Source organism: Cryptomeria japonica, chromosome 10 (genome assembly GCF_030272615.1).
Source record: "Cryptomeria japonica chromosome 10, Sugi_1.0, whole genome shotgun sequence".
In the NCBI taxonomy this organism is placed as follows: Eukaryota; Viridiplantae; Streptophyta; class Pinopsida; order Cupressales; family Cupressaceae; genus Cryptomeria; species Cryptomeria japonica.
In genome coordinates, this window is record NC_081414.1 from 598,615,482 (window position 1) to 598,632,602 (window position 17,121).

Consider the following 17,121-nt stretch of genomic DNA (forward strand, 5'->3'; position numbering starts at 1 on the left):
CACCGCTGGTGATCCACCGCACGGCAGTCACTGTCGGTGGTTCCACCGTGCTCCCTTCTTTTAAAATTTGCAAGACACAATTTTAGGTCCTATCACAGTCAACCATTCCAAATTGGCTAAAGGAAAGAATAAAGGCTTAGGCTCCTAAAGAGGATCATTAAGAGGAGAACACAACAACATTCTTGGCTATGGTGAGTAAACCGATTGAGATAAGACCGCCCAAGCCATCCAAGAGATTCTCTTTAATTCAAATAGATAATGCAGGAGTCAGAACAGTGCAGGTAGCTGTACCTAAAGAAGGTAAAACTCAGGACAATGTTGCTCCAGAAGATTATAAGATCACTACAGTAGAGTTGGGTAAGCCTACCCAGGCTCAAGAGGTCCAGTATTTTGATAATTCTTGCAACACCATCAAGGCAAGACTAGCCAAGGAGAAGGAAAAAAGAATTAAGGTTGAAGAAGAGAATCGACAATGGAGAAAATATGTTCTCCATCTAACCAAGCCACTTGATCATGAGATACCTGTTACTCCGCCCATACCTCTTCCGCAACAGTCGTTAAAGGAATATAAAGACATGAAGGCAACCTTCAAAGATGTGAAGGAATGGACGACGAATGCCTCAGAGCGTGTTGGCATACTCCTCGAGAACTTAATAACAACACATGAGTCCACATCTTCCTTATTGAGCAGAATTCGAGACATGGCTGAAGCTTGGGAAGATAGTGTTGAAATTTAGAAGAAGATTATTCCATATCTGAAGGAAATCAAGGGACTTTCTCGGCAAGATCTTGTAAACAGGAAAGTCGTCCAGCCTGGTGACTTGTATGATTTTAGCACTTGGTACTTTACCTTGGTTACAAGGGCTGAATCTCTGAGAAAATCTGAGGATAAGTGTGTAGAAATTGAAAAAACCGTCAGAGATATTCAAGACAAGGTTTTCCTTGTGGCAGCTGAGATATTACAGTAGGATGAGGTGCGAGAGAAGCATCTACGTGCGGAGAATTTGAGGGCCAAAGTTCAAGGAAACTTCTTTAAAGTTATAGGGCCAGTTCTCGAGGAAAACCTCTCCAGAGTCTCGAGCTTCATGTGCATAGATGAAGATTTCCTGACACAAGCACTCGGCTGGGAAGATTCTCTCGCCACTTGTACCGATGACATGGATATGGTTGACTTCCAAATCAGCAATTTGCCAAGTGTGACCCTAGAGGAGGTGTGGCTTATTGTGCCCAGATACATTGAATCTACCATAAAGGGAAACTGGACACTCACCCCAGTGAGAATAGCAGTTGCGCCACTTGTCTTCTTGTTCACTTTTACTGATAGAGTTTTGGGAAACCCTAATTGAGGTTTATAACTTTCAATCTGGGCTCTTGATCACTGTTTGATCTTAGTCGTTCATTATTTTCTAAGAAACTATATAAAACTACCTCCTCTCATTTGGAGAGGGTGAGGTTTTTGATATATTGTTGCGTGAAGGTCATTTTTCAAATAATACATTGCATGTGGGCTTTCTCTTAAGGCTTTGTAATTTTCTTAGCACATTAGTTAAAAGTTAATTTAGATTTTCTTTCAAAGTTGTTAGAATTGAATGAAGGATTTGATAAGTATTAATTAATGGTGTATCTCTGCTCATACTTTTGGTGAATGGATGATTTCCATTTCATTGTCCAAAGTTAGTTTGAGCCTATCCCCTGTGTATGCCAAAACTTCGATCATAAGCACAAACCCATTGAAGATTACACCCGCTTTGTGTAGTTGTTCTTAGTGTGGCGAAGCAAAGTGTGGTTTCCTGAGAACACCTAGTTAATACCATCTCCAGAATTCGTAGGTTTAGATCAACTTTCTTAACCCTATCTCCTTTTCCCTTTTTTTTTGAAAGTCTAAATCCTCGAAAATCCAAAAAGAGAAAGAGCCTAAAATTGATAAATCCATCTAAGTCCAGAAGCTTGATTGACATTTGTAAACGTAAGTCCCCCTTGAGATTTTTAGCATACACTACCCAAGTAGCTATCCCACTAAAGTCGCTTGTTCGCACATATAGACCTTGGAATTAGTAGTGATTTTTCAGGAGAGGATAGAATACCTTTGGGTATCTTATTCTAATGTTTGGTAGATGATAAAACGTACATCAACAGGTCTCACCAAATTTACCAGGTCATGCTATAGGCTCTATGTATTATTATTTTCTTCGCTGTGTTAGAAATGTAGAGGAATTAGTTAAATGAAAAGATATGTGGGTTTTACTAATGCAGTTATAGCAGCATTCTTTTGGTTTGTTTAAAAGAAAGGTAAAATACATGTACTCTGTAAATATTCAGAGATGTTGAGATTTGTTTTCTAGTAATTTGGTAAAAGAAATCTTACTCACCTCACATGGCGTAATGTTTGGTTGTAGGGTAAAATTTTGTAAATAAAAGAATGTTTACACTAGACATTATGAGATATGACAGTGAGTTCTTTGATGGCTGGAAATAAATAACAACTAGGGCATCATCATTTAATTATAACACGAAACATCTAGAGCACGATTAACATCTCGTAATTATAGCATAGAACAACTAGGGCACATTTAACATGGCGTAATGTAGCATTAAAACAACTAGGGCACAAGTGGGTTGTAACATATGAAACGAATTTTTAATACTGTGCAAATGAAATATAATACGATAAAAGGGGGTGAGAATTTATATTTATATTTATATACATATATTTTATATGCATATCTCTCTATACAAGCACTTATATGCTAAGTCACCGCATTAGCCGAATTTCAGGCATGAAGTTAGAAATTCAGCGGATTTCAAAACATTAATAAAAATTTGTTGAAATTCATCATATATTCAGTACGACAAAGGTCAAATTTGCTCTCCTAAAATTGGATGATGGCAGAAGAAAGCTCTGTTGAAGGAAGAAAAGCTCCGTAGTTGTCGTTGCCTTGCGCTGCCTAAGAGATTAGCGGTAAAAATAATCCGAGTGGTTAAAACTTCACTTTGAACATAGATTACCAGTATATAATTTGGCAGTAAATTGACTTCCGGGAGATCAGCGTCATGGATTAGGCGGTGCCTACGAAACTCTATGCATCCATTTTTCCATTGAATCAATTTTTCAAGGTTTTTCACGAAGAGGGTTATTAATTTTTTAAGTTTTGTTCTTATTTAAAATTTTTGCTTTTTCAAATTAAACTAAAATTATTTATACTAATGTTTTTTTATTGGTTATTTAATTTTGTTTATTATTCAATGTTAGAAGTTAGAACTTAATATTTTAAAATATTTAAAATAAACTTGTTATTATAATATATTTATTATTTAATAAATATTTATATATTAATAATATTTTAAATTAAATTTTTAAATGTTATTTATTATTTTTTCTTTTGTATTTAATTTTTTTAGTATATTTAAATATATTAGTATACCAATATTATTTTATTACTCATTTTCAATTTATTGCTTATATTTAGATTTTTTTTTATATAAGGCGAATTTAATGCCGATTTGGTTTTTTCGAATTTTTTGCCCTTTCCGAACTTCATCCGAATTTTATGATTGCCAAACTCGAATTCGAATTCGAACACGGTGACTTAGCTTATATATATGTATTCATTAATGTTCTGAATACATACATATACGTACTTATATACGAAAGTATACTTATATATTATGTATATATGTTAATATAAACATGTATAAATTATATTATTGCATGAGCGATTAAATGATTAAATTTCATAATTTAAATAATTAATAAATTAACTTGGTATACCAATCCACGACTTAGAGTCGTGAAACCCTAAAAACTCCTATTCAGACCAAATTAGGGTTACCTGACATAATCGATTGACGGAAGACATGGTCAACATGAGATGACCTGACTCAACTTATGGTCAGGGTTTCCAGATGGCACGAGTTCTCTTTCATTACCTCTCGACCTGATGATACTTCCCCTCCCTTCTCAAAGGATGACGAACTCCCGCACACACTTGGCCAGTTCAAATAGTTAGCTTGAAATATTGTCATAACTTTGACATTTCAAAAATATTATCAACAAAAGTAAACATCTTAAATGTCATCATGTTAAATATTTTACATCATTTTAACAATTATAAGTCATCATTTCATCATGTTGAGCACAAATAACATCAACAATTATAAGTCATCATTTCATCATGTTGAGCACAAATAACATCATTCAATTATAACATGAAACATCTAGGGCATCATCATTGAAATATAATGTGAAACAACTAGGGCATCATCATTTAATTATAACATGAAACATCTAGGGCATGGTTAACATCTTGTAACTATAGCATAGAACAACTAGGGCACAGTTAACATGGCGTAATGTAGCATAAAAACATCTAGGGCACAAGTGGGATGTAACATGAGGTCTCCATATTCTTCAATGAAATTTGTCCAGAAAAGGTTCTTAGGCACTTTGGAATAATGAGGTCTCGGTTTAAGCAACTGTTGCTTGTTGATTACTTTGGTACAAGAGAGTTTCTACATCAAAATCTTTAAGTCTTCTTCCTTGGTTTTGTATATGGTAGAATGATAATTTGGAATGCCAAATGCTTCTTTAATGTCCATTTCTCCAAGATAGGCCAACACTTTGCCATCAGGTGCCACAATTTGTCTCTCCTAGATATTGTAATGTTTGGCGCATTCTAATATTAGCTCGTAGCACTGCATAGCTAGAGGAAATCCAACTACTTGAATAATTCCATTTCTCATCATCTTGCGTGCTAATGGTGAAGGAAAGCAATCATCGAGTCCATACATTCTTTTCTTGAAGTCCTCAAAGTCCACATGGCCAAGTTCGTTATCTCCAATCTCTTTCCACTTTTTCACTATCTTGGATTCCTGCTGAGGTCCTTTGTTCGTGAACTTCATTTGTGTTTTTCTGGAAATCCCTCCCTGAGCTGACATCTACTACCTGAAAAACATGAGAAATTCCTAAGTGAAAAAAAATAATGAGGTTTGATCTTTGCTTGAGGAATCTTGAAGAATAATTCTGATTTAATTCATGAAATTCTGGAAATCAAAATAAAAATCAGACTTAGTTAAGTCTGAAAAATGAAAATCAGACTTAGTAATATTTTCAAAATTGTGAAATCAAGTCTGATTATGAAATTAGGAATGAAAATCAGACTTAGTGAAATTCTGGAAATTAAAATTAAGTCTAATCATGAAATTTTCTGCCTTCAAAAAGTTCTTGTGCAAGTCTGGAAAATTAGGAATACAGACTGAAGGAAGCAAATCTTGAAGTGTGAAAGAGACTGAAATTCTGAAAATCTTCCTTCAAATTTCTTATAAACCTGAAAATTTTGAAGAAATTCCTTAATTGCTTCGGGGAATTGCCTTCCACTTCGTCTTCAAATGTCGTAATTAGTCTGAATTTGTAATGTCCCATATTTGTCGGCTGTCAATTCCCAAAGGGAAACATACATTACTACTTATCACACTACGTAAATTGCCATATTAAATTACTAGGTTGCTCATAGTACAGTAGGTATTGTCCTTATTCAGGCCCAACCTTAATCTCCTTCCGATTTCCTAGTCCTGGATGGGAGACTTGCTTATCTAGGGCAGAATGATACCATCTCTAATGCAGCCCAGATTACCGGAACCTCAGTCCATTTACCCTTGGGGCCTACAGCCCAGATTTCAGGATCCTGAGTTCTTTCACCCTTGGGGCTCATCTATCATGAGTCGGTTTTACTCTGCCTCTCCCTAACAGCATCACACTTCTCAGGAGAAAGAAATCAGAACTGGTAAAGGCATAGGTTTGTAACAGGCTAATATCTTCTTGTATTATGTCAGTGTTCTAATACTTAAAGATTTCAGACATATCTGATATTTATCTTATTATTATTATTATCAAACAGTCACGAAACACTAATTCATCAACTTAGATGCTTATTGTAATTATAAAAGGAACATATACATAATAAGTATGACTGTCATACATATTGCAGTCTATATTAATATTATCAATATTACTACAAAATTCTGCATAAGAATATTAAGAGGCTTCATATAGTAAGCACACATATTCAGCACATCCCCATGCATACCACCAAGAACAAGGATGTTACTGTCTGTAACTAAATAACAGTTCTGATCTGATTGACGGTGATTTACTGAAGAGGACTGATTTTGTGTTCTCCGATTGAGTGCTGATTCCTTGATGATTTACACTGCCTTGTCAGTTCTATATTCATTCCTCAGTGATGTGGATATTCTGCATAGGTGTTCTTATATTCTTCCCTTCGTATCTCCTTCCCCTTAATACACATCGAACGTCACTAATATCAAGAGTTATGTCCCTTCAATGGGATGGTTTTCTCTAACAGCCACGTCCTTTACTAAATAACATTAATTTATTTACGTAGCATTCCTTTCCTTTAATCGCACCTTCCTAGTAAATGAATTGCTAATCGGTTGCTACAAACTAATTGCACCATTTGGTTTGTTCTCATTCCTTTCCGTTGTGGCAACCTTGTATTGCTGACTTGTATCATCGTTGTCGCTTGGCTTTGATATGTCTTAGTTTATTAAACAATCGCTGCCTGGCCCTCACAATTTAATCTATATTTTAATCACTGCAGTTCTCATAAGTCAACCATGAAGTTGGCTTATAGTCTAATAATATATGCCAATATGGAGTACGTGAATGTTAAATCATTGATTGAATTCTTGACTACATCTCCGACAGAATATAACCCTGCCTTTTCTCTCACTGTCTTCATTACTATGTATTCAGCCAGCATTGAGATTTAAATTTCTTCCTATTCATTTGTTTGGATTTGGGACATGACAGTCCTTCATTCCCCAAAATCGCTTGTCCTCAAGCAATGATTGAATGATCATAGAGAAATATCTGTAATTCACCTTCAGGTGCGCTACATTTGAAATTATCATATATGTTTTCTCTTGTATTGTGAATGTGAATTATGATTGGTGAAGTTCAACTTAAGAGTAGTTTTCTCTCATCTTTCCTTTTTCCATCACTTGAAAATGTAAATGTTTGCACAATATCATACATATTTCTTACGTTAAGGCAAAATCTTATGTATGAGAATTAGAAGCATGACATACATTTATGTCCTTACAAAATAGATCCATCAATGAGTTTCTCTTTATTCTTACAAGAATAGCTATCTAGGGTGAAATGATCTTATGATGTTAGGAATATGTTTAGCAAATCCAAATTGTTGGTGTGATAGTTGTACCCTAATACACTTATTTGAGAGAAAATGTGATATTCTAAGGTTAACTATTTAATGTTCATAAAGAACATGACATAGTGATAGATCTCTGTGTACAACCCGATCTTGTACTTGTTAGGTTTCAACACTTGTTTCAACCTCGACCATGATTTTAGTGACGTTTCACTTTGTGTGCTAGTGGTAAGCAGATCAGGAATTAGTACTTTTTAGAAAATGGAAGAGCTTCCAATACAAGAAGTATCATGTATGGATTATGATTGGAGCAGTGGAAGCATATAACATCCCAAATGTTTACTAAATCAGTAGGCACTGTTCATGTTTCTTCTTCATAAGTTGTGGGAGGATTATGTATAAGTCAATGCCTAAGAGATCCTATGACAATTGGTGGCATTTTCTGTTGGATTTGATGTAAATAAAGATGCTTGTTGAATTTCATGTTGATGACTGAATTACCATCTTATTTAGAGACTCAGATGTCGTGCCATGAAGAGGGGAGATTAAAAGGTGGTAGAATGAGATTAAATGTATCACAAATATTTTGGATGGCTATTAAGTTCTCATACTATCACTGCATGGATTGAGCAATTTTACCCTTTACTCACTCTTCCTTTCTATAGGTTTCAATAGCCCCTAAGTTTTCTTTCCCATGTATTATGAGTATGAGACTTAAGTGTTGCAAAAAATGGATCTAGGGTGATTTGAAACATGCACCTTATTTAGAGTATAGTCTTTAAATATTTATAAGCACCCCTAAGGCATGCTAAGCATATTCAAGGAAGGCACACACATACACGTGAAGTAATCAGGTTGGAACATGTAAGATATGAAGCATACACATCACATAGAGGCCTAAAACATACATATGAAACACATATGGAGAAAACACTTTAGGCATAAATCAAGTATGAAGCATACGCATGAATACATAAGACATGAGTCACACACGTGAATACGCTTAAGGTGTATAGCGCAAAGCACATAAGGCAAGGAACATCTATGCAAACATGGAATATACACGTCAATTATCTCAAGGCATGAAGTATACACATGAATTCTCTCAAGGCATGAAGTATACATGTGAATATACGAAGCATAAAGTATAAATATGAGGCATGAAGTAACATGCACAGACACCACAAGACATGAAGTGTACACCTACGACATGGAACAATGGACACAGGTAAGGCAAGAGGCAACACACACATGAGTATATGCAGGACATGAAGTAATGCACTATGTAAAGGATGAATCATAGATATGAATACATGCAAATCATTAATCACATATGAAAGACATGAAGTAATACGTAAATACACATAAGGCACAAGCATATATGAGAAAGGCACTCATAATGCACATGGAGTAAACACTCTGGAAACACGTCAGTCATGAAGTAAATATGCGTAAGATACGAAGCTTCCGAGAAAGGCATACCTAAAATGCACATGGAATAAACATGTTGAAAACACCTCAATCATGGTGCGAAGCATATTCAAGACATAAAGCATACATTAGGAAGGTGCATGACGTAATCATGCTAAAAATATGACAAACATGGAGCGATCACGTAAGTATACATATAGTACAAATATAAATGAGGAAAGTATATGTATATACAATGGAGCAGTCATGCTGAAGATACAACAAACACATAAAATATCCGCAAATTGTGAGGTATATATATACATGAAATATACAAGGCACATGACTACACTTAGAGCATGTAGTATACACTTAAGACCTGAAGTTCGTATGTAAAACATAAATTATATGCATAGGACATAGAGCATATACATGAATATACTTAAGGCAAGAAGTATTCACATGAATACACCATGAAGTATGAAGTATACATGTAAGGCACATAAATATGAGCAAGACAGTAAGTGTTCACATATATAGACTTAAGGCAGGAAGCATGTACATAAATACACGTAGATATGAAGCATATACATTGCAAAGCATGAAATCTGTAAGTAAGGCATGACTATATATACGGCATGAGTCATATACACAAATATACATAGGACATAGACCATACATATGGATACATATAAAGTGTGAAACACCTATATGAATGCACGTAAGGCATAAGGTTCAACACACAGGGCATGAAGCGTACATACAAATATATGAGCATACACTTAAATACAATCAAGACATACCCATACATTTGAAGCATGTGAAATTACATAAAGCATTAAAAGTATACTTATTCAATAGATGCAAGGCATGAGTCATAAAAGCATGTAAGGCATTAAATATATACATAAAGGTATTAAGGCACAAAGCCAATGAAGCATAAGTATATATAAGGTGCAAATACACGCAAGGTATGGAACATGCATGAAGTTTGAATTTAGGAATCACAAGTATTTGCAAGGTAGGAAACATACTTATAAAAGCAACGTTGGCTTTATAATTAGCCCTAATTATATGGTGGTTACATAGTTTTTATACCGCAGGATGGCAGGATTATGCTCTGATACCAATTGTAATGTTCCCTATTTGTAGGCTATCAATTCCCAAAGGGAAACATACATTACTATTTATCACGCTACATAAGTTGTCATATTAAATAATTAGGTTGCTCATAGTACAGTAGGTATTGTCCTTATTCAGGCCCAACCTTAATCTCCTTCCGATTTCCTAGTCTTGGATGGGAGACTTGCTTGTCTAAGGTGCAATGATACCATCTCTAATGCAGCCCAGATTACCGGAACCTCAGTCCATTCACCCTTGGGGCCTACAGCCCAGATTTCAGGATCCTGAGTTCTTTCACCCTTGGGGCTCATCTATCACGAGTCGGTTTTACTCTGCCTCTCCCTAACAGCATCATACGACTTCTCAGGAGAAAGAAATCAGAACTGGTTAAGGCATAGGTTTGTAACAGGCCAATATCTTCTTGTATTATGTCAATGTTCTAATGCTTAAAAGATTTCAGATATCTCATATTTATCTTATTATTATTATTATCAAACAGTCATGAAACACTAATTCATCAACTTAGATACTTATTGTAATTATAAAAGGAACATACACATAATAAGTATGACTCTCATACATATTGCAGTCTATATTAATATTATCAATATTACTACAAAATTCTGCATAAGAATATTAAGAGGCTTCATATAGTAAGCACACATATTCAGCACATCGCTATGCATACCACCAAGAACAAGGATGTTATTGTCTGTAACTTCATATAGTAAGCACACATATTCAGCACATCCCTATGCATACCACCAAGAACAAGGATGTTATTGTCTGTAACTTAATGATAGTTCTGATCTGATCAATGGTGATTTACTGAAGAGGACTGATGTTGTGTTCTCCAATTGAGTGCTGATTCTTTGATTATTTACAATGCCATGTCAGTTCTATATTCATTCCTCAGTGATGCAGATATTCTGCATAGATGTTCTTATATTCTTCCCTTCATATCTCCTTCCCCTTAATATGCATCGAACATAACTAATATCAAGAGTTATGTCCCTTCAATGGGATGGTTTTCTCTAACGGCCACGTCCTTTACTAAATAACATTAATTTATTTACTTAGCATTCCTTTCCTTTAATCGCACCTTCCTAGTAAATGAAGCGTTAATCGGTTGCTACAAACTAATCGCACCATTTGGTTTGTTCTCATTCCTTTCCGATATGGCAACCTTGTATTGCTGACTTGTATCATCGTTGTCGCTTGGCTTTGCTATGTCTTAGTTTATTAAACAATCACTGCCTGGCCCTGACAAATTAATCCATATTTTGATCACTGCATTTCTAATAAGTTGACCATGAAGTTGGCTTATATTCTAATAATAGATGCCAATATGGAGTAATGAATGTCAAATCATTGATTGAATTCTTGACTTCATCTGCAACAGAATATATCCTGCCCTTTCTCTCACTGTCTTCATTAGTATGTATTCGGCCAGCATTGAGATTTAAATATCTTCCTATTCATTTGTTCAGATTTGGTGACATGACAGAATTCCTCTAAAGATTGCCTTGCACTTGCAACTTTCTTCAAAAATCGCCTTGATACTTCCAAGAAATTCCTTCTTGAGCTCCAATTGTCAAGTTTTGAGAAACAACTTGTGAGTTGAATGAATGCCAATGCCGAAGTTTATAGAGAAGTTGAATCCTTGCTTTTCTTTCCTTTTATGTTGTAATGTTTAATCGGAAACAAACGTAGTCATGTTATGAACACCAAATCAAACCTCCCCTTTTTTTTTCTTATGTTTTTTGATCTGAATGGCAATCTGTTTTTTGCTTTCTTCTAGAAGCTTCTTCTTTAGGCAAATTTTATCTTGTTTTTCAAATCCAACACTAGCTGAAATTTTCAAAGTTAGCCGAAATTCTGAAACTCTTTCCTCTTTCAACACTTAGGCAAATTTCCTTGTGCTTTTAACTCTTTGCTTTAATCTACTTATGCCTTCAACACTTTGCCAAAAAAAATCATCTCATCATCCTTAAGTGAACTTGCTTCTTGATTTCGACTTTTTGCTTTATTTCCTCATCACTTAGCAAAAATTTTCAAATTCTTCTTTCCAACACTAAGGCGATTTTTCTCTTTATCCACCTTGGGCGGACTTTACATGAGAGGAAGGAATTTTCCTCATTCTCCTAGGCGGACTTACTACTTGTTTGGGAATTTTCTCATGTTGCCATACTTAGCCAAATTTTTCACCTCTATCTTGGGCGGACTTTCCTCTTAGTTGTAGATTCCATGCTAAGCATAGGGCGGACTTTGTGTTGGGTTGAAGAATTTTCCTTACGCTAGGTGCAGACTTCATCATCAGACAAGGAATTTCTTCCTTAGTCTTGGGCTGACTTGGTCATAGGTTGAGGATTTTTCCTATCTCCCTAGGCAGACTTCATGGTTGGTGGGGAATTTTCCTCAATGCCTAGGGTGGACTTCATGCTTGCCCAAGGAATTTCATGCTAAGTGGGGTGGACTTGATAGGAACCTTCTCATCTTGCCGAGGGCAGACTTGCATGTGCCATCAGGAATTTTCCTCAAGCATGGGCGAACTTCATGTCTAGACAAGGAATTTCCATGGTTGGAGAGAAAACTTGACCTTGAAGCAAGTAAATTCCTTCCTTACTAGGGCAGGCTTCTTGTGAGGTGAAGGAAATTCTTCCATATTTTTAACGGACTTCAAACTATAAGTAGCAGTGTTCTTTGAGGACCATAAGTCATCAAGATCAAAACACAATCATTGACTATCTCAAAATAGTAACACTTCTACAATGAATTGAATCTGTATGGTGACAATTGCTGCCGACATGAGCTCATACTATAAATAGTAGTGTTCTTTGAGGAACCAAAGAGAACAAACCCATAATAACTCAGAAAGATTAGGGTCATGCAAGCACTTACTATAAATAGCAATGTTCTCCAAAGACCAAAGAGAACAAACCAAAAAAGCCCAAAAAGATTAGTGCCAAGCAAGCATTTATTATAAATAGTAGTGTTCTCTAGGAACCAAAGAGGACAAACTCAGAAAAACCTAGAAAGATTAGTGCCATGTAAGCACTTACTATAAATAGCAGTTTTCTTTGGGGACCAAAGAGAACAAACCTAGAAAAACTCAAAAAGATTCGCACCATGCAAGAACTTACTGTAAATAGTAGTGTTCTCTAGGGACCAAAGACAACAAAGCTAGAAAAATTGTTGCAATGCAAGCACTTACTATAAATAGCAATTGTCGATGAAACCTACTGAAATAGAGAACTAAGCTTACCAAGAATATAGGAACACTCCCCGCGAAACTGGAAACCCTAAAATAGACCAACCTTAGTAGAGTAGGAAGGCGTAAAAATGGGGACATTACAAATATCCAAAGATCTTGGAGAATTTGGGGGTTTGTCCATTCTTGTTGAAGGTGGCTCCAATTTATGTTTTGAACTTGTAGATGCTATTGGCATTCTATATTCATGAATATATTGTTGGATTATTTGATTTTCTTTTTAAAAAATTGTGCTTGGTAAACTTTTTAACGTGACCGGTGACGCAAACATGATACGCCCTACGACCCCACTTGAAATGCTTTTGATCCATGGTGAGGTCACAAACGGGGGACCTCATCCCCATTTATCAAAGTTGAGGCTCAAACCTGCAAGCACACTGGATCAGCAAAGACACAAGCATGTGATCACAATGGTCCAGTGGGGGTTCAAACCTTGGTGACCGCAACAACACCACCACTTAACCAACACACTATGGGAAGAACCCATTTTCTTGCTTTTTGATTTTTCTATTAAATTGGTATTTATTTTGTTGTTATTAACTTCTTTTTAATATAATCCTTCATTTGAATTGTTCCTTTTATGTATCACATATGTTTATTATCATGAATGTTTTGGATGCTGAATTAATTATACAGATTTCGGCAATGTCTATGTAAGAATTTTAAATGAAAAGCATTTTGCTTGCAATTTCTCTCCCAAGGCTTGCAAATTTAAGATTCACACTTGTACACTGTATTAATGTTACAATCTTAAGTGCTCTCTCAAGTTGTCAAGCTTCTATTGGATTTCCTTCAAATGTCTAACAAGAATACATTTTAGGTAAATTTTTGAAAAGAAACAACCAACAATCCAATTTTTAAAAAGATTATGACAAACAAAAAACACAAACGATAACATCATTAGGGGAAGCGTACTAGTAGCCGTTATAGCTAACTTTGCGCACACACAGATTCTAAATTGTACATCAAATTTCAACAATTTCTTTTGGTTGTCTCTGCATGCGACTTAACTGCTTACAGCTATTGTTCTGGCTTTTGGGTAGTAACGATGCACACTGTGGGATCCGTTATGTGTGCAAGGATCAAAAAGTACACATTTTAAAGTGTCACCCGATACTTTCTTGAAGGTTCCCCAATAATCGTGCACTTAAAATTGCTAATACCTATGCACAAATGCCCCAATAGTCGTGCACTATGGGTACCAATATAGGTGCACAAATGGGCCAATTATGGTTCAAAAATGCTAAAAAATGGATGGCTATTGGTACATTTACCCATTATTAATGGGCTTTTAGTTTTTTTCTTTTTTGGTTCCTTTAAAGTTCGTAAATGGGGTTCAGTGTGCAATGAGTGAACGGTTATTGGAAAATGGGCATTAACTGGTGCTCTTCCCCTAGAGGACATCTCTTATGGAAGTTTAAGATGAATTTCCTAAATTTCTTGGGTGCCAGGGCACTTCATTTCCAACTCTATATCTTGCAAATGGCAGTAGGTGCTGTCATGAAGGCTATTAAAAGTTGGTTAGCTACACAGGTAAATAACTGCAATAAGGTAGACAAATTATATTGTGTATATCAGATCAAAAGAAGGAAAGAGAACGCATACAGAATTCGGAGCACAAGCAGAGGTTTTGCATCCACTACAAACCCTATCCTTTGATAATCATGTATTGTTTGCCAACAAGGTTCAAATTATACAAAAAAAGGTCTATCATTAAGCTAGTGAATGTAATAAATAAACTTTAGATCCTTGCATAGGAACATAACTGTACCAAATTTCTGTTATATACTTAAAGTTATTAAATACTTGCTCTACTCATCTGGTTTTGGCAGAAGAGACTACCCCAGTTAACTATTGATCCAGCTTTGTGGTTAGGCAGTCCGTGAATCTTTGCTGGTCAATTGATATATCAGCATGTGAGTCCTGGCATTCCACCATCCAAGAAACTCATAACCCTCCAATAGGACTATCCACCTGCTTAGCTACTTATTTAACACACAATCAGCATCAAGAGTGAAAGAACTCAAGATCTCCAACTACTTTGAATTGAAAATCAAACTATTATGTTTAGCTAGATTATGATGCTTAGATATGAAATGAAAATAATATATCTTGAACCTGTTCCTTAATTTCAATCTATTTTAAAGAATTAGGATAAACTTCTCTAATATTTTATACAACATATGCATTTATGTATGATTTAACCATTAATTTGTTCCTTATTGTTGAGAAGGTTGATTGTATGAACAGGATAGATGATATTGACTTACCACCAGTGGAGCCAGTTGTGACAACTCAATCCAGTCCTGTTGCAATTTCACTTGCAAAGCATCTCCGTTCTGTGGGAGCTAAATTGTATGGAGCTTTTTGGTGTTCTCATTGTTTTGAACAGAAGCAGGTAACATTGAGCATTCTGGAGATTTCTTCAATTTATAAGAGTCGTAGTCTTAAATAGCAAAATGACCATTGAGTGTAGAATAAGCCATTTTTAAAGATTTGTTAATATGCTCTTCTATTACCGTATGCTGTTGCCAGAGTTTTACTTTGCTTTAGTTGTGCTCACGTCTCTGATATTGTTAATATGCACAAGCATTTTTGTAAGCCTGCTTTTAAAAGTTTAGTTGAGTTCAAATATTTGATCATACTTTTCCTTTGGCACATGGGTATAACCTCAACTTGTGACATTTGATTCTTGAAACTGAATGCACTTTGGAAATACCAGTGTAGCCTATGAAGATTAGTCAACGACATATGGAAGATATATGAATTCATTTCAAACATAACTAAATGATACATATAAAACACAGAGAGATGTTAAGAAATCCTAGAATCTTCAATTTTGGTGTAAAACTGACAAAAATGAAGCATTAGTGCTTTATTCTAGAAATTTCATTCTAAATTACCCCGATCATAAATTTTGATATTTTAGAACAGGTGCAGGTACCATACATGGGGAGGAATTTTAAACACTATGGGCACAGTTATATCAAGTGTTCTGTTATCAGGGTTCTGAGAACAAGTGCTGGGCTAATAAATGCACATGGGTTATGATTGTTGCTTTAAAATTGTCGTAAAGTTAATTTCTCCCTTTATCATAGATGCCATGACATTGTATGGCATGGGATTTTGAATATAATAACACAATGTCTTGCTCGTTGGTTTATAATTTTCATATAGTAAATTCTGCTTTTATAATAGAGACCATGGCATTATATGGGATGGGGTTTTGGAAATAGCACTACTCTTCTTTATCTAAGCACTTCAGTCATCCATCTCTTTGATATTTAATCACAGTGAGAGATCTGATGGCTTCCACCATTAGGATCCATTTCTTTGATTAATTCTCTCCCTGATTATTGTTTAACTCCTATGTTTGTTGTATATGCCTCTAGTATGCCTGTGAATGCTGGAAAGCAATATGTGTACTAATAGAGCACCAATAAAATGTTGGTGGGAAGAGAATTCATAGCTAGTCAAAACATACTTCAAAGCTAAACAAGATGCCTTTCAACAATGCACACACACAGGGAACAACTCTTTAGATAGAATGATAAGAAGAATTGACGAACTTACCCATTGAGGGAAGACCCATCTTGAGCCACTATGTTGGGGTTTCCCATACCCCTTTGATCCCTTGGCAAACTGTGAAAATCAAAGCCTCAAGCAGGATCCCTTTCAATCTTGATGCTTTTCCAGATGTGCACGGAAACGGATATCGTAGGCTTGTATATGGATACTTTTGAATATGGTATTGATGGTGATTTTGAGATTAATGTATCTGTATCAAGTTTATAATATTTATAATTTTATTTTGTTAAATAATGTTTGTGGGGTAGTGATTTAAATTTTTCTTTGTACAATAGTTCTTAATTTTTTTCGTTTTGCAAATTTTTGAATGTTTTTCTAAATCCTGAATTGGGTGTGGTACTGGTTGGAGTGGTGTCATATATCTAGATGTATTGGATATGGCCTGAGTAAAGGGTCATATATGGATAGTATTAATACAGTATTGATGCTGAATCTGGGAGTATTATCAGTATCAGCCATCAGGCATCCAATACACAGATGTGTATCTAGACATGGGAGGGGACCTATCCAGCAACTCTGCATTTTGGTAGAGAAGAATTT

General features: G+C 35.3%; 1 protein-coding gene across 1 annotated transcript in view; it reads left to right on the plus strand.

Annotated features, from left to right (window-relative positions):
* The window catches only part of LOC131049279 (thiol-disulfide oxidoreductase LTO1), a 128,039-nt gene that overhangs the window by 59,494 nt on the left and 51,424 nt on the right, over positions 1–17,121 (plus strand). The window contains exon 5 of the mRNA XM_057983331.2: positions 15,244–15,391. Within this exon, the coding sequence (XP_057839314.2) occupies positions 15,244–15,391 (148 nt within the window). The remainder of the gene's footprint in view (positions 1–15,243; positions 15,392–17,121) is intronic.